Raw genomic sequence first — 22117 nt, forward strand, 5'->3', positions numbered from 1 at the left:
AGGACAATGCACAGAATGGTCAACCAAACAAAACGTGTTTGTTATTGTTTACATTGCGTGCTCTCGTGTTTGTTTACTCAAGATCAAACATTAAAATGCAAGTTAAAACGCGTTTTTCTCGGAACGCCAAAAAGCGACGTACGACAAGTTAGCATGACGGCGTCAATTTGTTTCATTTTGGGTTTTTTTTTTCTTCTTACCCAAGGTGGTTTCAACAACACTTAGAAGGCAACAAATAAAAAAATTGGTTTATTGGGCATTTAAAAAACTCCAGTTTTACCACTGTTATTCAAAAGATATACTTTGGTACTGTTTTGGAGTTTAACGTGAAGACTTCCATCATTATTATGATTTTTCGTTCAAAGATATAAATTTTGCTTCGCTTTCAATATGTTGACAAAATTCCTTCAACAAGTTGTTTAGAATAGTGCCCTACACATGCTGATTCCTTTTGGTAACGATTATGCCATTCCTTGTAAAGTTATGGAAATCGTCATTAATCAATGATTGCGAACTTGGGCGTCAATGATTGTTCCACAAAATTATATAAATTTTGAAACACATTTGATTTAGAGCAAAAATGCCTTCAGTGGCTTCAAGAAGGAAACAACCGGCACTTGCTGATTCATTTTGGTGCAGATATTCGTTGAAATGAAATTTATACAGAATATTTTATAGTGATGGCCAATTTTCTTCAAAAATGATCAACGGCTTCACCTTAACATTCAAGTGGATATAAACACGTTTCAGCATTTTAATTTTCAAGTTCACGGAATTTTTAAAACCTCAAAACCTGTTCAAAAACAATGAAAAAAAATAAACATTTCAGTTTTTTAAAACCCATCTGGCACCATTGCCCCGATCGATGGCTAGTTTTCCCAAATCAGGCCGCGATTCGCGTGTGTGTGATGGAACGCGTCCAGACACCCGGCGGCGTCGTACCAGCCATACCCCCGACGACCCGGCACCGCGCATCCCTTTTCGGATGTGATATATGCGCGTATACCCACTTGTCGCCTCCGGAACCAGATTTCGCGCGCGCCCTGGTACCTGGCCTGGTGGGAGCCGGGCCACGCGGCCACGATCTTATTTCTCCACTCAGAGGGGGGAGGGGAGAATATCATCTTCTTGTTTTTTTTTGTTCAAGTTGGAGGAACCCTTTTCGCCTCTCCGTCTTAATTTGTTTGGTTATTCGTCCGTAATTTATGTGCCCTCTGATCTACCTTACACGAAGATTGCGATGGCAAGGGGGTTTTGTTGGGTAAAATGAGCTTTTTAGCGTAATGTTCAGTGCACTCAACAGATTTCACCACTTAAAAGTACCATATGACCCCATTTCGCCCACCCCGGGATCTGGTGCAGCCTCCGGTCCAGATCGTGACTTACCGATGCACAACCAGAGAGAGCAGAAGCAGTCGAGAGATGGCTGTTTCGCGTGGCACTCTGAGGAACCCCAAAAATCCCGGCCAGGTCGAAAGATCCCTGACTCGTGAGAAAATGCTGCCTGCAACCTGCAGCAGTACCAGGCTGTGTGTAATTACAGAGCTTAAATGAAAAGTGCCCCACTTCAGGACGGGGGGTCGTCCTGCTGCCCCCGCGGAAGTTGCTCGCACCATTCAACGGTTTTGATTCAATAAAGGATGCGAAGGGGCTCTCTGTGGTTGCAGAAACAAAGTGTACGTGGAAGGTATAATTTCCTGTACGATTCAATTATTTTTAACGGAGTGAAACAACTTTTCAGGAGAGAGAGAGTGTGTGTTGAGATTTTAAAGGAAAACGTTGTGGAGGGAAGACAGGTTGTGAGAAATGGTATTGTTTCAGGTGAATTATGAACCAGCAAGTGGTAATGAACTTCAAGTTCGGGGTTTTGGAAGATGGTTCATGTTCGGGGCTTCAATTTATTCTCTTGTTTTTTTTTTATTATTTTAGCTTGAAATTTAAATTTTCAAGCTATTTTCATTCATTTTTTCTCTGTACTTTTTTATATTTCAAGGAGAATCTAAAACATTTCAACTCAAATTTTGGAAACATTAAAAAAAGTACTCTGCAACCTGCTAAAAACAATCAATAAATTACTTCACAACCATTAACACTGACCCTCCTTTCTTTATAAAAACCGCGATCTCCAGCTGCGTTCGCTCGATTTTTAAAAGTTTGCCCTCAGATTGTTGTAGGACCCTCAACCCAAGGTGAAGGCGCCAAAGCAGTTATACTTCAACCGCACATTCTAAGGTCCAAAATCAGGTATCGATGACCCACTTTTTCAACCCAAAAAAGAGGGTGCGAACACTAAACAAACATTCGAATTCCCGTGAACTGGACATCGTTTAAAAAAATCCATTTTTCTTCAAACTCTTATAAATGATGACTTTTCTCAGCTCTCGGCCAGAGTGCCGAAAAAGGGCGATCCTTTTTTATTGCGCTCGACCTCGCTCTATCCCGATGTCTAAAGAAAGAAAAAACGCGAATCCCAACGGGGAATTCCACTTGTCTTGGGACCGCTCGGACCTCTGGCGGACCGCAACCGAACTCCCGCTGTGCGGTTTGGCGGAAGACAAATTAGCTTCTAATGGCACGGCACTTAATTACGGCATCAATATTTGATCAAACCGAGTCGATAACAGGTGAATTTCCTGGGGTCCTATGGCGTCCCAATCGGTGAAAAATGACGACCCGTTGGAAATTCAATTAATTAATCTTCCCGGGTTGAAACTGAAACTAATCCCGCTGGGATTTGGTCAAGTCGAAAATCTTAAAAAAAATCGTAAGATTGAGACGGTGAAATTTGCCAATTCACGCCAAAAGTTGAGGAATCTCAACGATTTCGCTGTTTGATCTGTACCGCTACGCTACGCTTGAATCGGTAGTCGAGAAGCATTTGTGTTGCACAAAAAAAAGGGACACCAAATTTGCAAACGGACCGTCCGTTGACTCGGGGCTCCACCTCCTACTTATCTTTATCCTTTTGGACATTGTTGTGGACATTGATGATGCTTCGTTATGTTGGACACCGAACCAGGAAAAAAAAGGATCAAACGCGTTTGCCGACATTTTCACACTGCATTCATAATATTGACTCGCTGACCGACGGTCTCCGCCCACCGGTTAGAGTTTTGCTGGATTTCGTTTTTGTCGCTTTTTCTGGGTCAAGTAGGTTTTTTTGTGAATTGTTTGTCTGGTAGTGAATGTCAATGACTGAAGTGAAAAAATCATGTTGAGGTATGTAAAGTAGGCAAATCGTTCCAAAACTGAAAATCTGTTTTTATGCAATTTTCAAGTAATGCTAAAAATTGCACATATTATGGAATTTAACTTTAACAAAAAAATTTACAGCTGCAGTCAACTTTGCATAGGTACCGTAAACCGAGGAGACATTGAAAAAATCCAATTTATGTTTTAAATTATTATAAAACTGGTAAGTCTTTTTCTCATGATTTATACTTTTGAAACATGCACAGAACTTGGTCCCACTTTGAGCCAGTTGTGGCGCTTTAAAGAAAGACAAAACGTACATCCCTTCTCTAGTTGGTTTTTCAATAAGGGGTCGTGCATAAACCACGTGGCCTCCTTAGGGGGGGGGGGGAGGTGCCTGAAAATCTGACTGAAAAAGGCCACAAAAAGCCATGGAGGGAGGGGTGAGGGGAAGGGGGTTGACGGCAGACCACGTGGCCTATCAAAAATACTTTTAAAAAAACATCAGAAAATTGTGCTTATTAAATTTAAATACATGCATACAGTTCATGTTTCAGACTAAACGCATATAATTATTTTTGCAATTCCGTCTTGAAACTTCCTACTTTTCCTGTCATTCTCGCGTGACGAAACAGCCTACTTTTATATACTAAAAATAACAGAATCGAATAGAAACACATTTCAAAACAAATGCTGAAAAGTTCTACTTTTCAGCACTAAAATGGATGCTGAAAAGTTGAACTTTTCAGCACTAGTTTTGGAAAGTAATACTTTTCAACATTTTTTTGATTTAAACGATTTATTGACAAAATACATGAACATTCGACTTATAATTTCACTCAATGGGTGTTTTTCAGAAATGCAAAAAATGTTGTATGGAACTCGTTGCAAACCTTGATTTTTTCAGCACTTGTCGTATTTATCCAACTCGGTGAACCTCGTTGGACAAATATACGACACGTGCTGAAAAAATCTTCTTTTTGCAACTTGTTGCATAAACTACTATTTATTTATAATTATCACGTATATTTCAATTTCAAATTCGAAAACAATATTTTCATTTTTTAAATCAAGACTAACATTTCAAAAGGGCGTAATATTGAAGGTTTGGCCCATTTCATAAATGTTTCATATTTTAACATTGAAAATCGGACCATTAGTTGCTGAGATATCGACGTTAGAAAATGGTGGGTTGTTTGGGTGAGACTTAGAAAACATCAATTTTCCTGCTTTTTAAGCCTTTGCATGGCAATATCTCAGTAACTAATGATTGTATCAACAAAGTTCCAAAAGCAAAATAACGTCATGATTCGAATTCCCGGATGCTTCGAAACCCGGACACCTCATCTTGTTTAATCAATTATTTGAATATAAGTTCGCATTATGAATGTCAAAACTGTGTTATTTGATAAATTCTAACATCAACTTGTATTTAAAGTCTGTTTGAACGCTGTAGTTAATGTCAAAACAATTAAATAAAATAAAATTATAAGATAACCAAAAATGCGAAACATTTCACGTGAAATATTTCATAGGCGTCCGAAGCACCGGGAAGGCAAAGCAGAAATTTATGGTTTTGATTTCCTTAAATTCTAGCAATTTTTTGTATAAAATATCGATTGTTTTAATGTTAACAGCTTATTTGAAACCTAAAGAATGCCATTCACTAACATTTCAGTCCAAATTTGTGCGATTCATTAGAAAAAACGAGTGTCCGAAATTCGAAGCAAAAGTGTCCGGATTTCGAATCAGCTTTTATCAGTGCCCGGGATTCGAAGCACAACAAGTCATTTTAATTTTCAAATTCTGATGAAAAATTGTTAGAAAATACATATTTTGCATGCATTTCCAACTTATTAAATGATTTTTAATCAGCTATAACGAAAATGATATGCTACTAAGTGTCCGGATTTCGAATCATGACGTTATAGAGAATTTTCTCAAAAAAAAATTTTTTGCGACCAATATTTTGATTTTTTGAAAAAATCAGTATTGATTCAAAATTTTATAACTCGGTCAAAGATTTTTTGCATAACCTGGAAATTTCTGAAAAGTTGGCATTTGATGTCCTCTAAAATATATAAAAAAAGTGTTTTTTTGCAAATTAAATTTTAGTGACAAAAAGTTAAATAAAAAATCATAAAAAATTTTACCGTGTATCATTTTTTTCAGTGCTGTCCTTATCCATACCTACAACTATGCCGAAGACACCAAATCAATCAATTTTTTTTTTTCCTTTTTGAATTTTCATATATCATTTTTGTATGGGCAGCTGCCAAATTTGTATGGACAAACTAATGATGCAAAATGGCTTCTTTGGGCATACCAAAGGCAGCAAAAAAGTTTCAGCTGAATTAAATAATATAAAAATTAAAATTCAAAAAAAGTGTCAACCAAACAACACTCAGTTTTCAAACGCCGATATCTATTCGTGAATCGAATTTTAATTAGAGCGTCCAATTTCCCGGGGTTACAAAATTCCCGGGAAACGGGAAATTTTCAACAAATTTCCCGGGAAATTTTTAAATTTTCTAACCTGTTTCTGATTAATCTTTTGCAACGAAATTGTATAGAACAGCAACTTTAATAGTCAAAATTAGTGTGAGGATTAATTAATGGCTTGACTGCTTGTAAAAAATCATGCAACTTTGAGAAAATATATAAACTTTCTAATTTTGAAATCTTTCAAATCGCCCCAAATGAAAGAAAATATTATAAGTATTTTTGTTGAGAAGGATTTTTTTAAATCAAAGTGTTCGGACAGTGAAAATCTATGCTCCACAACCATAAAATTGCTTTTAAATTTGTCTCAGTGACCATAAAGTTCAAATAAAAAAACCAAAACAATCAACTTGTGAATAAATAAATAATCGTTGAATTTACCTTTAAAATCTAATTTCTAGCGCTTTTTAACATGAAACACTATTTTTTACTTGAAAATTTGATACGAAGTTGTTTTTTAATGGTTTTTCATGGTTTTATGATATGACTTTAGTTATTTGGTATTCAGTCTAATAAATCAATAAATCAATTAGATTAAAATAATTTTGAGCATTTAAAATTGGTTGAAATTCAACAATATTTTTTCATATATAACCATCTTACGCCCTTGGTAGCTCACATGCTTCATAAATTTATAACTTCAAACTGTAATTTCTCAAATACTTAGAAACAAATTCTTCTTACACAAAACCTTTTTTAAAGATTTAATTATATTAGTTCAATTTCCATCCAACATGTTCAAGGTAAAAAAAAGTCAAACAAATCTCAATGTTGATCTTGGCCGGAAGATGTAAATATCTCATTTTCAAATGATATTACAAAAAAAAACATTAAAAATGGTTGTCAAAAATAAAGTAGTTTATATTCATTCCATAACAGCGTAAGTTTTGTTGTCCAACATATAAGCAAACAATATTCCTAGTGGTGAATGCTTCAGAAATAAATATTATCTGAATTAAACCTTGACATGAAATTTACAAACCAGCTGATTAGTTAATATGAACAGTAGATGGAAATAAAAAAATCAAATCTCCGATTATTATTTTTTGTATGATTTCAAAACATTGGTGCCAAAAAGGTAGGAAAATGTATACTTCTGCTTGTAATTCGGGAATTCCCGGGAAATTTACAAATTTCCCGGGAAACGGGAAATATTTTTTTCCGGGAAATCCCGGGAATTCCCGGGAATTTTTTTCCCGGGACGGGAAATTGGACGCTCTAATTTTAATATAATGTCATTTAAGATCAATATATAATCTTTTTTATAATACCGTTGAATGAAGAAAAAACTCTTATTTCTTTTTTTTTAATATAAATATCTCAGCAACCAAAAGTACGAACAAAAATGTAACATTTTAGAGAATTTCATGATCTTTTAAATAGTTATTGTTACAATTTAAAAAAGATTTTTCATTTGTCAAATTTAACTTTTTGCAAATTCATGCAAACTACGAATGAAAAGCAAAAAAATAATTATTATTATAATAATAAAATAATTATAACTTCTTAAAAAAAAACTGCTCACTTTTTTATTTAACCCGTATTATTATATTATAATAGGCCTGGGTGAAATTGGAATCACTAAAATGGCCATAACTCAGCGAAAACTCAACCAATTCTCATCTCATGATCACCAAAACCACTTTTGGACCGATCTGGCCACTTTGCGAAAAATGATGAACTTTGACACCCATATTGCCCTGCCAAAAAATATTCAGAAATAATCCCGTAATTTGCCTTATTCCGGGTTCCACCGGAGTACCGGGAACCGGCCCCAAAGTGGCCAGATCGGTCCAAAAGTGGTTTTGGGATCATGGATGAGCTAAATTTTGAAAATGATGAACTTTGACACCCATATTGCCGTGATAGAAATAGTTTTATTTCTGACCGTCCCTTGACCGGTTCCCCCGGGGTAGGGAACCTGCCCGCTTAATCCGGAACATCCCCGGTGGTGCAAAATCAATGGTCAGTATTGTCTGTTGGTAGAACAAAAATCGTAACATGAAAAAATGTGTTTTTTCCAAGATTTCTATTAACAAAATAATGCGGGACCCAAAAATGGCAATTTTTGACCCAGTTTGACCCAGTGACCCACCGGAATATCTCCGGCCACCGGTCATTTTCGGAAAATAGACATTCTAACGAGTCCAACTAATAAAGAAGTATGCAAATTGGTTGAGTTTTCGCTGAGTTATGGCCATTTTAGTGATTCCAATTTCACCCAGGCCTATACGGGTTAATACTTTTTAATCGTTTATTTGGTTTGATTGTATGGAAATATTTAAGAGCACGATTTATAAGCTCGTGTAGCTTGAAGTCTAAAAGTATTTATATTTTAGCATTCATATATTTTATGCATTTCATTGCATTGCAATTTTATAATTCTGGCCTTCAGTTTTAAATAAAACCACTTATAATTTTTATCAATTTTCTTGTTTTGTGGGATTTACAGAAAAAGCTATGTTTGGAGAATCTTTTTATTTTCTATAAAATTATAATAAAATTTTATACTGTTTAGTAAATGTAACCAGGATAACTCCTTAAATCCCGACTTTTCCTGAACTTCAAAAAATATGTATTTGTTATTTGAAGAATGATTTCAAATCAAAAACTTATTATAAAAAGTCAATACAAACCGTTGGATATAATTTCTTTAAAAAAATCATTGACAGTTTTATTTTAAAAAAAATAATTTCAATATTAAATTCCTAAAAACTTCACTTCAAAAATGGAACCATCATTTTGTTATAGGGTGTAAACATAAAAATTCAGTCTTTGAAAAATAACCGAAAGCTTAACAATACCTATTATTTCAATGTTTACTTTTAAAAATTACTAATCATAAAGTTTTTGAAAATGATGATGATAACAAGTTGAAGACAACATAATTTAAAAAAATTTCATATGATTACATTTATTATTAAATGTTCACATATCTTTACACTTGATTACAGTTATTATTCTTTAAAAGAATACTGATAACACTTTATAATTTACCAGTTATTTTATACGAATGTTTCCAGACAAAAATTCTTTCAACTTATTTGTAATAACTCGTGGTCATGAATCATACCGCAAAGCTTCAGTGAGTTGTCTACCCTGCTGTCATGTTGGGATGTTCTTGATCATGCAAAGACCTCGCTTGGTATTATTAAATCTCAACGTTTCAATCAACCCAAAATATAATCACTTTAAAACTAAACGCAACTTTGTCATCATTTCCCCCCTTTCAATTCCCCAACTTCTCTGAATGAAGCAATAATCATCAATCAAGCGTGTGTGCACTTTTGCAACGCATCACTTTTATTTCGTTCAAATCCTCTGGGCGCGCTAGGGAGACCACCCAGCGCTGTTCTAAGCAGCAAATTTGCCTTCCGGCGACGCGAAGCGAATCACACCAAAGGCTCGCCATCATGTTCAATCTGGGCCAACGCCACCACCACCCAAGTCGGCGGATAAATTCATCCCGAATCGAATGGCTAATGGTCGGTGTTTGAGAATAAATTGGTGGATTTTTGGAAGCCGAAAGTGCTTGTCGCACATCGTAAAACTATTAGGATTCTCTTTTTTTTCGGAATTGAAGGGTCAAGTGCAAATATTTGGTTTAGGGAGATGAAATTGAAACAGCTGATCCTTTTTTTCTTGTAATTTTAGTGTACACTTTTATTTGTCCATCAGGTGTTTTATTTTCTTGCATTTTCATTCTCTCTTCTCTGTTACAAACGAGAAATTTTCGAGATTCTCCTGCTTTTTTTCTTTTCTTTGATAGTTTAACCTTTAATAATTACGTTTTAGTGGTTCCTAGGATAAAACAACGCGCCCTCTAAGCGTTTCGACTAATCGCTAAAATATTTAAACTGCTAACAATACGTCTTCCTTGTTACACTTGAAATCTAGGCTCTCTCGGCAATGAACTCTATAAGGTTCATCGCGGAAATGTAAGGCTTCTAACGTAATTGAATCCTAGATTATTGTTCGATACTTTCCTTATAGTTTTGTTTTTCTTTTTTCGCTAATACTGTGCTGATAAACGTTGCTATCTAAGTACTTCCCCCCTTCTGGCAACTCTCCGAACAACAGTCGACTTACACGCTAAACGCTTCTTTAAAAAATATCATTTTAAATGTATATCGCAGTCTCATGCTTACACGATAATGTTTCACTACCTACGATGGGACAGGACAGTTGGATTTGTTTTCTCTCTTAAAATCTACGGTTGTCTCTTCTCGGTTACGCATCTTCTTGGTCTACATCTTCTAACTAAACAAACAATCTCTCGAAAAATAAAGACTTTCTGAGTACTGTGTAAAATCCTAACCTAACCTCGCCGCGTTCAAGCAGCCACACTCGGATTCGCCTCCACCACCTTCTTCGTGCGCAGCCGTTTGATCGCAAACTCGACGCACCACGCCGCAACGCACGTGAAAATGCACACCGACTGCACGTGGATGCAAATCGGATAGCTGTCGGTCCAGTCCCGGATAGCGCCAATCAGCGGCCCAAACAGAATCACAAACACGCCCTTGCCCACCATGTGCCACCCGAAGGCCGCCGGAAGTTTTTCCAGCGACGAGTACTCCGACACGCACAGCGTAAAGTTGGCCAGGGCAACGCCGCGGAAGAAGCCCGTAATCGACAGCCACACCATCAGCTCGGTGTAGGTGCGCTGCTCGGCGACGACTGGGGGGAAAGGGAAGGGAAAATGAAAGAGAGAAATGTGCTAATTTTAGAATTTTACGATATTTAATCATTGTAGATAACATTTTCGAAACAACCAATGCGCCATGGGTATTCTATGTTAAGGAGCCATTACACTGCCGCAAACAAACTCACACTCTTTCGTGTTGGACAGTTTGCCAAACTCGCAAGCAAGGCAAAATGTAAGCAGGTTGACGTTTGAACAAACAAATCCAGGCAAACTGTAAAAAAGTGCGAGTTTTTTTGCAGTAGTGTAATAGCTCTTTCAATAACAGTTATCTTATAAAATATCAACCTTTTTTAAAATATTCTAACTTTATGGTGAAACGGGAACCTGAATCGACTTGAGTTTTTGGAAACACCTTTGAGGAAAACACAGTTAAAAAATATCATTTTGTGTACCTTTATTAGGGGTGAGATTGGGTCATACAAAAATGCATAAATTTGTAATGACTCAATCTCACCCCCTAGACTCAATGTCACCCCTGATGGCGTAGACGAAAAATAGTAAAATAGCAAGCAATCAATGTATTTTAGTCAATAGGAAGATCACAAGGGAACAATTCGATGCCAAATAGGGAATTGGTTGTACCGAACCCTCTCCGATGTCAATGGAACTTTGTAGACATTTTATCCTACGCTTATGTAAACCATTGTTGTGTATTTGGAGCCAGTTTCACTCGATAATGACATTTGAGAAGGGCGTAAGTGTTTTAAATATTTGTGTTATTCGGCTTTTGAAAAAAAAAACTTTAAAAAAAGCGCCACTTTCATGATTTTTTTAAGTTTGTTGCGGCTCCTGGCAACGGTTTTGGACAAGGTGGACTGTCCTTCAACTTGAGCGGACTGTAAAAACTCAAGCTTCTTTTGGGAGTTCAATTCCGGGACGAAAACACAGTTTTTCACTAGCACTAAACTTGTATTTCCGATGATATTTACAGGATTACGATCTGTTCTCTACGCGATCCTTCGTGCGACTTGCTTTGGCGCGCACTTTCCGTTCGGTTTTCGTGTTCGTTGCGCGCGAACTCTCGTCGTCGCGCCGTTGTTGTTGTTCTGTCAAGTTGGCAGCGCCGTTCTGTCAGTGGCGCAGGGGTGGGGTTGCGCACACTGCTTCAAACTGCGAATTTCTTGGTGAAATCTTCGGCATCGGCCGAACATTCTCCCCCCGGGTTGAAGGCTCGGCTTCTAACATCAATCCCGCTAGAAGAGAATCGGCCGCTGGCCACGCTGGAATTCGTTGGTGGTTAAGGATCTCGGACCAGATGCGCATGCTTCGTCCCGAGCTTGCTGCCATCTGGTGGTGTTCTTCGGTTGGTCGAATGGTTGAGCGGGAGGCAGAGCTCAGCTGCAATCCCGGGTCCCAAACCAAACGGGACTGCTTCTCGTTGTTGGTGAAGATCACGGACTGCAGCAGCTTCTCCGTAAACTTTCTGGCTGCACGGACACGATCAGTCGATCGTGCGACGTTGGCGTTGTATAGCTGGCAGCTGTACGTCTCACTCTTGTGGCTTGGCTTTGTGGCTGCGTCCTCTTGGACGGCTGGTGATGTGCAAACGGGCTGTGCATTGATCGGAAGCGAACGGTCCTCGTCGTTCACTTCGTCGGCTTCGGCTGGTTGCAGTGATCGAGCGTCCTCGTCCTTCACTGCCTGGTTCGTGGCGATATCGCGATCTTCGTCTACCAGTCCAGCTGTCCCCTGCCTTGGGTCATCGGACTTGGCGTCTTCTCGTTCTGCGTCGGCTGGTAGCAGTGAACCAAGTTCCACTGGCTGACACCAGCCAACGTCGAGGTCACCGCGTATCCGCTCTTCTGACCGCAGCGTAGGAGGTACGCCCGAATCGCCGGACATGTCGACGTCACCTCGAACTCTTGTCGAGGCTTCGTGTTGAACCACTTCAGGTTCGGCGGGACTGTCTGGCATGCTTTGGAAGGCTTTCAGGTTGGAGTTCGTCTCGTGACTCTGTCCGAGAGGTACTTCACTGGGTACAAAGCAGTCGGTACTCAAGTGGCAACCGTTGCACCGCGTGCACAACGGGTCGCCACGCTCTGTGGTTGCGTTGGATGGGCTCGAGAGGAGTTGAATAGGGGCACATACCTTAGCATCAGCTGCAGCTAGGTCGGTTCTCTCCGGAACATCGCAGTCACCAGTACACTCTTCTTCACCACGAGCGTCGTTCGTGAAAAGCGGAGTTGGGATGGCAACCTGCTGCGAGACTGCTAAAGGCTGGACTTGTTGCTGTTCAGTGGCTTGGACGGGCTTGGACAGCAGTGCGAGACTGAGGGCTACAATCTTGTTGTTGACTCCTTGGAGTAGCCCCTCAATCGCCGCACACTCCATGTCGTGGGCGTCTCGTTCATCGGCAAAACTGTCGCAATCCTCAATTTCTCGCAGCACTCGATCTAACTCACCGTAGAATCGCTCGATGTTCTTCGCGAACACCCGGAACTCCGGCATGGATGGCAATTGCTGGTCTTCTTCGAGGGTGGAAAGTCGTTCTTGGAGTAGCAGGATCTTCAACTTCAGCTGGCGTCGCTTGTTGGCCAACCTCTTCGAGGACCTCGGATGTCCAGCGGGATTCATCTTTTCTGGTGTTTAGTTTTGGGATCTCTAGATTTCAATGTTCCGCCGTGATCGCGCTCGTGGCGACACAACAGCGGCAGCACATCAGCAAAACACTTTCTGCTCGGGTAGCGGCTTCCCAACCGGTATCCGAAACCTTCCTCGCTTGCTCTTGCAGCAGGCCAACTTCAGGACTTTTTATTCGGGGTGTCGCACTTGCTCTTAAGCGAAACACTTTTCTTCGGGATTCTTCGTCGCAGCCACCCTCCCGGAACTCTCCTGCTGACGCTTGCAGCAGGCCCTTTCCGTCGGTGCTGTGGCCTCGACGCGGCTGGATCTGGAATCGTCCCCGCTGACGCTTGCAGCCGGATACGTTCCACTGCTTCTTCTTCTACCGTGTGCAGCTGGAGCGACCGCCAAATTCGCAGCGGTACTGTGAACTGGAATGTTCCACGCTTGGGAACCAAACAAAATGGCGTCGCTACGCTCACCGCACACACTCACAGGTTTTTACGCGAACATCTTTTCGCTTTTTTGCGATCCGTCGTTCTGCAAGACACAGACACGCGACACGTTTTCACGCGGAGCACTCGAGACGATCGCGAGATGGAGGATAAACTTTTCCTCATCCGGAGGCACGCGAGGTGTTTGAATTGATCGCGACTTCAAACTTCTTCTTCTGCGGAATCGAGATTTTCAAGATGGCGACCATCCGGTTGGTCCGCCGCCACTCTTCACTTTCACTCGCGAACTTTCGGGTCCTCTGTCCGGTTCGAATGGACCAAATGTTGCGGCTCCTGGCAACGGTTTTGGACAAGGTGGACTGTCCTTCAACTTGAGCGGACTGTAAAAACTCAAGCTTCTTTTGGGAGTTCAATTCCGGGACGAAAACACAGTTTTTCACTAGCACTAAACTTGTATTTCCGATGATATTTACAGGATTACGATCTGTTCTCTACGCGATCCTTCGTGCGACTTGCTTTGGCGCGCACTTTCCGTTCGGTTTTCGTGTTCGTTGCGCGCGAACTCTCGTCGTCGCGCCGTTGTTGTTGTTCTGTCAAGTTGGCAGCGCCGTTCTGTCAGTGGCGCAGGGGTGGGGTTGCGCACACTGCTTCAAACTGCGAATTTCTTGGTGAAATCTTCGGCATCGGCCGAACAAAGTTTAAAAGTCAAATTTGAAGATGAGGCCACGAATTTTTGATAGTTTAAGTATATAAAACATGCAATTAAAATGGGTAATTTTTCAGTACAAATCGGGCAGATGACCAATCAGAGCTTCCGTATGCATTCGAGGCCGCGCCCCTTTTGTGCCGTTCTCGGGCTCTACCGCTATTTAAGCAGAAAATTTCGCAATCGCAAGTGTCACTTTGGAACGAGCACTCAAACCGTGCACATCGGGCCGGCGCGGAGGACGAAGCAGCAGCAGCCAACAGAATACGGGTATCAAAATTCATGGTTTTTGATACGGAACATGGAGTTGCCAGTGCCATCATGGAAGGTTACCCTTGGGGAACATTTATAACAGTTTTGCCGACAAATCTATAAAACAAAATAAAATAATCTTATTCTAAATTTCATGACCAATCCAAAAACATCAACAATTCCATTAAAATTGTTTTGTCCTATGTCTTTTGGTTATGTCTCTGACATACCCTCTTGAACTTTTTTTTATGGTTTAAGTCATCCAAATTACTACCATCCACTGAACAACACTGAAAAAATATTCTGTTTTCAGATATGAGTAATGCAATTAGCTTATACAGTATGCAAAAAAGTAACCCCTTGGGCACTATGCACATTTTGTGATGAAACATGTAAAAAAATTAAAGTTTGACAGGAACCTAGTACTACATTTTGTTTAGAAACTCATGCCAAACATTTTGCTACAAAAAGTTCATGAAAAGATGATTTCTATAAAAAGTTCTATAACAAATACCATTACAAAAATCAAAAGAGGTGCAAACAAAGTTTGTACTCCTTTCGAAAAATTATCATAAATAAAGTTATTTGTTGACAAATCACCATAAATCCAGTCTCCCAACTCCAAATAGTCATCCTTGACTGATCAAAAAAATAATTTGGTTTGAATAAAAAAGTTTACTAACTACTTAGTATAAATGTTAATAAAACTCTGGAAATTCTAAATAAAACTTATCTAAACTTAATTTTGCGAACTTATAATTTAACTAAATGTCAATATATTACAAAAAAAATGCTAAATAAACATTTTAAAGTGGGTATAACACCGTTTTGGGGGTCTTTGTATCGATAGAATAGATTTTTCGTTGGAATTTCGTACCAACCCGGAATTTCGTCGTCGGAAAATCCACCGGCATCCGAACCAGTCCACGATTCACAAGTCAACCAATGTGTCAACCAAACATCTAGGTGTTTTATAAAACCCACGTTTTTAAATACCTGGGCAAAAAGTAAGTTTGATCCACGAAACTTACGTAAGTCCATACATTTTTGGCAGGTTGCTCAAACGATGGTTTCGTTTGAGCAACTTTTTTACCTAGGTATTTAAAAAATTGGGTTCCGGAGTGGCCAGATATGGTCTAGTTGGCTTTTTACTGGTTCCAGTGTACTTGGCATGTAATTCCATGAAGTTTGATATGCCACACGTTGGGCTTTTACCAAAATAGCAATTTGGCCACTTCCATGGTAACCTGAACCGGTTCCGGAGTGGCCAGATATGATCCAAATGGCATGCAACCTGTTTCGGAGCTTATGAATCGTATTTTTAGAGATTATATATAGTTTATTATGCATTAATCCATAGCTAAATCTAATAAAATAAAATAAATAAGAGGTAAATAGTGAGAATTCCCCATTGTGCGCCTTCTGAGCTCAATCATTAAAAACAAAAAATATAAAACTCATGTCAATACTCACTTGACCGCGTGATGGCCACAAACACCAGCGACACCATAAACAGCAGCCGCTTCCGAATGCGCAGCTTGTCCCCGATCGGCGGCACAATAACGCGCGCCGCAATATCCGTCAGCGCCGACACCGACAGGAAGAACGCCACCTCAGTCTTGTTGAAGCCCAAACTGGCGAGGAAAAACGGCGTCACCATTTTGAAGTTCATCTCCGCGACGTAGAAAATCGACAGCCCAAACAGAATGTTCAGATAGATCATGTCCCGCAGCAGACCCACGTCCATGAGCGCGGTAAAACGCTGCAGGAAGGACACTTTCGGCTTGACCATCTCCAGCCCCAGCTCGGACTTGACGGTTTCGATGCGTTTGGGCGTTTTGGGGACGCGCGCGAACGAGTTCATCGTCGAGACGCCCACGTGGGTGTTCACCCGCCGAATGATCTGGTAGTCGACGTCTTCGGCGTCGTTGTCGCCTGTCTGGAAGAGTGGGGAAAAATGAATAAATGAACCAATCGAAGAGAGGAGAAGAAAAGCGCCAAAAGAGAATGAATCGAGAGAGAAGCTTTCGGTGAAGTTCACGATGCGACGGTGCTGCCACCTGAGTGTGAACATGATGAACTATCCAAAAATGAGCTTTTGAAGCAGGGATAACAAAACCGGTTTGAAAGCATTTCTTTCGTTTTTTTAATTGCTCTATATTTTTATTTGAGCTTCTATAAACTTGCCAAATAAAAAAAAACACTCAAAAAATACTCACATCAACGTGAATGTGCATGCAGCTTCCACTGCCGGTAAAGTCCATCGTTGACAGCTGGGACACGACCGACTCGCGCCGTTTCCTCAACGCCAAGCTCATACTAGCCGTGGACGTGATTCGCGGAAACGACGGCCGCGTCCTCATTCCCAGACCCATCCCGTTCTGAACGCTAACGCTCGAATTGATCCTCGGAAAGGTGGGCTTCATGGGCAGCCCATTCGGCTGCGGCGACGGACAGTTCTCCGACAGTTTTCGATCCCTCCGCGGAAACAGCAACGTTTTAATCTCCGGCAAGCTGTCGTTGTCACCGTCGTCCTCCTGCTCCAGAATGATCCCCATCGGGGGCGCCTCCACCAGTTCGATGTCCACTTCCTCCTCCACCAAGTGCCACTTGATGGGCTGCAGCAGCGTTGCTCCGACGGCGGCGTGCAAAGCGAGCCCACTGAGCAGCAGGACGGCACCCCGGAAGTCGTACGTCTCCAGCAGGAAGCGCACCAGCTGGGGCATGATCAGCATTCCGAGGGCCGTTCCGGCCATCGACAGACCGACGGCTTGGCCGCGCTTTTTGGCAAAGTAGTGGTTCAGGGCAACGAAGGCGGCCGACGTGGCTAGGCCGACGCCGATTCCTGGAAAGAGAGAAGGAGAAAAAGTCAATTTTATTAAATGGTATTAAGAAAAATCTAACAACTTTAATGTCAGTAACCCTAAACAACAACAACAAATAAAATTTAAAAATCTTGAAATTTCATATATTCCTTTGCATTTGAATTTGTCTAAAACAAGTGTTTTAACTTTTAAAACCCCTGAGCAATTCTCTACGAAACCAGCCGATTTCGACCGTTTTTATTTATTTTATTTTTTTTATTTGGCTCAAACTTTATGGGGCCTTCCCTATCACCGAAGAAGCCATTTTGTATCATTTGTTCACCCATACTAATCTCCATACAATTTTGACAGCTGTTCACACAAAAATGGTACACTCAACCCCCGGTGGTTGGTCACTTTTTCGTTTGACACTTTTTTTAGATTGTACCCTGTTAGTTGGTCAAAGTCAAACTAAAAAGTGACAAACTGTCACTTTTTACACGGCGCTCACGCACACTATCAAAACAGACGTTTGGTAGTGTTTGTGCACTTCATGTAAAAAGGGTGTCAAACTAATAAGTGAACCCGTTCGTTTGACAACAGTTGGTGTCAAACCATCGGGGTTTGAGTGTACGTAAATATCGGAAAATCTGTAACTTTTCGAGGATTTTTTAGGTTGAATTTATGAATAACTATTTTTCACAAAATTTAATTTCCCAAAATCCTTATTTTTTTTTTTGTTTATGAATTTTGCCTTCCTCACTGAGGTAAGGCTATAGGATTGGGTCCGTAAGTTTGACAATTTTGGAATAAGAAGACAACAACTTCCTTCGTTGCTGTGCACCCTTAAAATAAACTTTACACGTTAAGCTCGCAGACCCACCAGCATGTATCGAGGTTTTTAAGCGAAGATGGCGTTCGAATGGTGAACGCCCGAAATGTCAAAATCACGCAGTGGTACCAACATTACGGAACAAGTGTGCCATGGCATGACAGCCATATTTTTTTTTTCTAATGTTGGTGCTACTGCGCGATTTTGACATTTCGGGCGTTCACCATTCGAGCGCCATCTTCGCTTAAAAACCTGGATACCAGAGGTGGGCTAAAAAAGAGTGAGCCGCTCAAAGAGCCGGTTCTATGAAAAGAAAAGAGCGAACGAACCGTGGCTCACAAAAAAAAGAACCGCGGTTCTTTTTTATACTCCGGTTTAAGATGGCATGATTTTTGTTATGAATATAATTTATTGAATTTCCGAAAAAAAAATGTAGTATTAAACTGAATTGAATTGAAAATGCATTTAAGAATATTTCAAAGCTTATAAAAATTAATCCCAAAAGTAAATGATTTTCAAAACAAAACAAAAAAAACTTTCATTGCACAACTGATTGTACATTATAGTTTTATCGGAATACAAATTTGAGCATTTCAAATTGCAGAATTTGTAAAATATTACAAAAAATCTACTGAATAGTTTAGAGATTTTGGAAAATATATATCCTTTTGTCCAATTAAACTTTAGTTTTTAAAGAAAAGAGATCATACCAAGACCTATGGTTTTCGAGGGAATCTTGTCGTTTTAATTTTTATTTTTTGACAATCAAATAATTTATAAAAGTCCAATGTAAAATAACTTATAAAATCACACGATTCTTAAAAAAACCCCTTTTCATCCAAATTTTGAAAAAGACCGAAAGAACCGTTCAAAAGAGCGGCTCTTTTTAATGAGCGAATGAAAATGAGCGGCTCCTAAAAAAGAGCGATTTTGCCCACCTCTAGACTTATAGTATACCTATTAGGATGTAACAAAAATGACTTTTTGGCGGGCATTCAGGGGCTGGTTTCGATGGGCATACTGAGTCCACGTTGACGTTTTTGGTAAACGCATTGGTGGCCAAAATGCCTCAAAAATAGACATTTTTGAAGAAAAAAAATTTTCTACGGGTTAAATCCCATTTAAAATTCTAGGGCGGAGCACCAGCTCATGTTACGTCCAATCAAGCTCATATTTTGAATTTGGGCTCAGTATGCCCACCGGAACCAGCCCCTGAATGCCCGCCAAAAAGTCATTTTTGTTACACTCTAATACCTATCGAATTGAACACTGAGCAAATGTCTGTATGGCTGTGTGCCCAGAATACGGGACTTTTTTCAAAACCTCGCTCACAAAGCTGAATATTGAATTGAATCACACCTCTCTGAGGCGTGTGCACTGCTGTGCAAGGCGGACTTGGGGGACAAGGCAGAGCAAACCAAGGCGCGCATTAAGTTCCCCAACTGTGGAGGTAACCATACCAGCAACTACCGTGGATGCAGCGCACGGAAAAACTACCTCGAGGAAAAGAAGAAAAAGAAAGCAGCAGCGTCCCACCCTCCTCAGCGAAGTACGAGCGTAACCGTGCTGGCAGCTGGTCATCGTACGGTTCCAGCGGACAACTCAGCGTTCCCTCCTGGATGGAGGCGATCGTTCGCCAGCGTGGTCGCTGCCGGTAGCGGCAATGCGGCCCAGCAAGAAGTTACCTGGGAAGATCTCTTTACCCTGCCAGAGTTCTTTGCTCTCGCAGGGGATATGATGACGCGGTTTCGGACCTGCCGTAACAAGGCGGAGCATTTCCTGGCCCTCGGGGAGCTGATGATCAAGCACATCTATAAAGGATAAAAAACTGTGATCTAGTTTTAAGCTTTCTCTATTTCTATCCCTTTTTCATTGCAATTTTAGTAAGTTTATTTTTATTTTTTTTTACTCTTGGTGACACCTTTATTTACAATTAATAACTGTTCCAAAATGGAATATGATGTAACACACAGCTGTAAGGAACTCCAAAACTCTGTTATATACCTCAAAAGATCTTATTGTATCTAGATTATTCACCAATAAAACCGAATTGAATTGAATTGAATTGAAATGTTAGTCTTGTTTACAAAAAATCAAAATATTGTTTTCGAAAAGATCGAAAAAATTCACAAATGAGCAGTTCTCTACGGAATCGGTCTTTTTTCTTTAATTTTAATTTTTGTATTTTTTAATCCGGCTGAAACTTTTTTGGTGCCTTCGGTATGCCCAAAGAAGCCATTTTGCATCATTAGTTTGCCATATAATTTTCCATACAAATTTGGCAGCTGTTCATACAAAAATGATATGTGAAAATTAAAAAATCTGTATCTTTTGAAGGAATTTTTTGATCGAGTTGGTGTCTTCGGCAAAGTTGTAGGTATGGATATGGACTACACTGAAAAAAAATGCTACACGGTAAAAAAAATTTTGGTGATTTTTTATTTAACTTTTTGTCACTAAAACTTGATTTGCAAAAAAACACTATTTTTAATTTTTTTTATTTTTTGATATGTTTTAGAGGACATAAAATGCAAACTTTTCAGAAATTTCCAGAATGGGCAAAAAATCTTTGACCGAGTTATGATGTTTTGAAATAATACTGATTTTTTCAAAAAATCGAAATATCGGTCGCAAAAATTTTTCAACTTCATTTTTCGATGTAAAATCGAATTTGCAATCAAAAAGTACTTTAGTGAATTTTTGATAAAGTGCACCGTTTTCAAGTTATAGCCATTTTCAGGTAACTTTTTTGAAAATTGTCGCAGTTTTTCATTTTTTATGATTAGTGCCCATGTTTGCCCACCTTTGAAAAAAATATTATTGAAAAGCTGAGAAAATTCTCTATATTTTGCTTTATTGAACTTTGTTGATGCGACCCATAGTTGCTGAGATATTGCTATGCAAAGGCTAAAAAACAGGAAAATTGATGTTTTCTAAGTCTCACCCAAACAACCCAACATTTTCTAATGTCGATATCTCAGCATTTTTAGGTCCGATTTACAATGTTAAAACATGAAACATTCGTGAAATTTTCCAATCTTTTCGAAAAAAATATTTTCAAAAATTTAAAATCAAGACTAACATTTCAAATGGGCGTAATGTTGAATGTTTGGCCCGTTTAAAATGTTAGTCTTGATTTGAAATTTTTGAAAATATTTTTTTCGAAGAGATCGGAAAATTTCACGAATGTTTCATTGTTAATCGGACCTATAGTTATAGTTATATATAGTTATAAAATTCCTTCAAAAGATACAGATATTTGAATTTTCACATGTCATTTTTGTATGGACAGCTGCCAAATTTGTATGGAAAATTATAGGGACAAACTAATGGTGCAAATTGGCTTCTTTGGGCATACCGAAGGCACTAAGAAAGTTTCAGCCGGATTAAAAAATACAAAAAAAAAATCGAATGACCGAAAACACAGAGAATTGCTCAAATGTTTCATATTGCAGCATTCAAAATCGGACCATTAGTTGCTTAGATATCGACATTAGAAAATGGATGGTTGTTTGGGTGAGACTTGGAAAAACTCAACTTTCCTGTTTATTTTTCTTCCTGAAAACATTATCAAGGGGGAGAATCAAAGACACAAAATTACTTCTTTGGTCATTGGGAAGGCCCCCACAAAGCCATAAATCAAAAAATAAGTAAAATCCATTTTCGGGTTTGGTAATGAAATCAAATTTTGGGTTTCTGTAAACGTCAAACGGTGAAGCGTTGTGGGCTGCACAAAATGGCGTTCTTAACTCAATTTGGCCCAAAATGCACGTACGACAAGTTAGCACGACAGCGACGGGTTGCTGATTTTGAATAGAAACATGCGACTAGAGAGAGCGTTCATTGTAACAGGCCAAAAAAGTATTCTCATTATTTATCACCGCCAACTTGGATACCAAATTTCCACATTATTTTGACGCTTTTTTGTGTATTGTATTTATCAAGATCTATTTTGCAGGAGACACAAAATCGTAGCCCCCCAGAAGTTTTATTTTTAGCCAACCAAAACAATAAAATTTAAATTTCTTAATTTAAAATCTTATGAATTTGGCCAATTTATTTTTTAGTTGAGAATTTCTTATTTACTATTTTTTTAACAATATT

General features: G+C 39.4%; 1 protein-coding gene across 3 annotated transcripts in view; it reads right to left on the reverse strand.

Moving 5' to 3' along the window:
• Positions 1-9328: 9328 nt before the first annotated feature.
• The window catches only part of LOC6040464, a 67811-nt gene continuing 55022 nt past the window's right edge, over positions 9329-22117 (reverse strand). For all 3 annotated transcript variants that reach the window (XM_038255088.1, XM_038255093.1, XM_038255082.1), the window contains exons 4-6: positions 16597-17222; positions 15851-16316; positions 9329-10374 (exon numbers count right to left, since the gene is read on the reverse strand). In XM_038255088.1, the coding sequence (XP_038111016.1) occupies positions 10028-10374; positions 15851-16316; positions 16597-17222 (1439 nt within the window). In that variant the 3' untranslated portion in view covers positions 9329-10027. The remainder of the gene's footprint in view (positions 10375-15850; positions 16317-16596; positions 17223-22117) is intronic.

Source organism: Culex quinquefasciatus, chromosome 1, assembly GCF_015732765.1.
Source record: "Culex quinquefasciatus strain JHB chromosome 1, VPISU_Cqui_1.0_pri_paternal, whole genome shotgun sequence".
In the NCBI taxonomy this organism is placed as follows: Eukaryota; Metazoa; Arthropoda; class Insecta; order Diptera; family Culicidae; genus Culex; species Culex quinquefasciatus.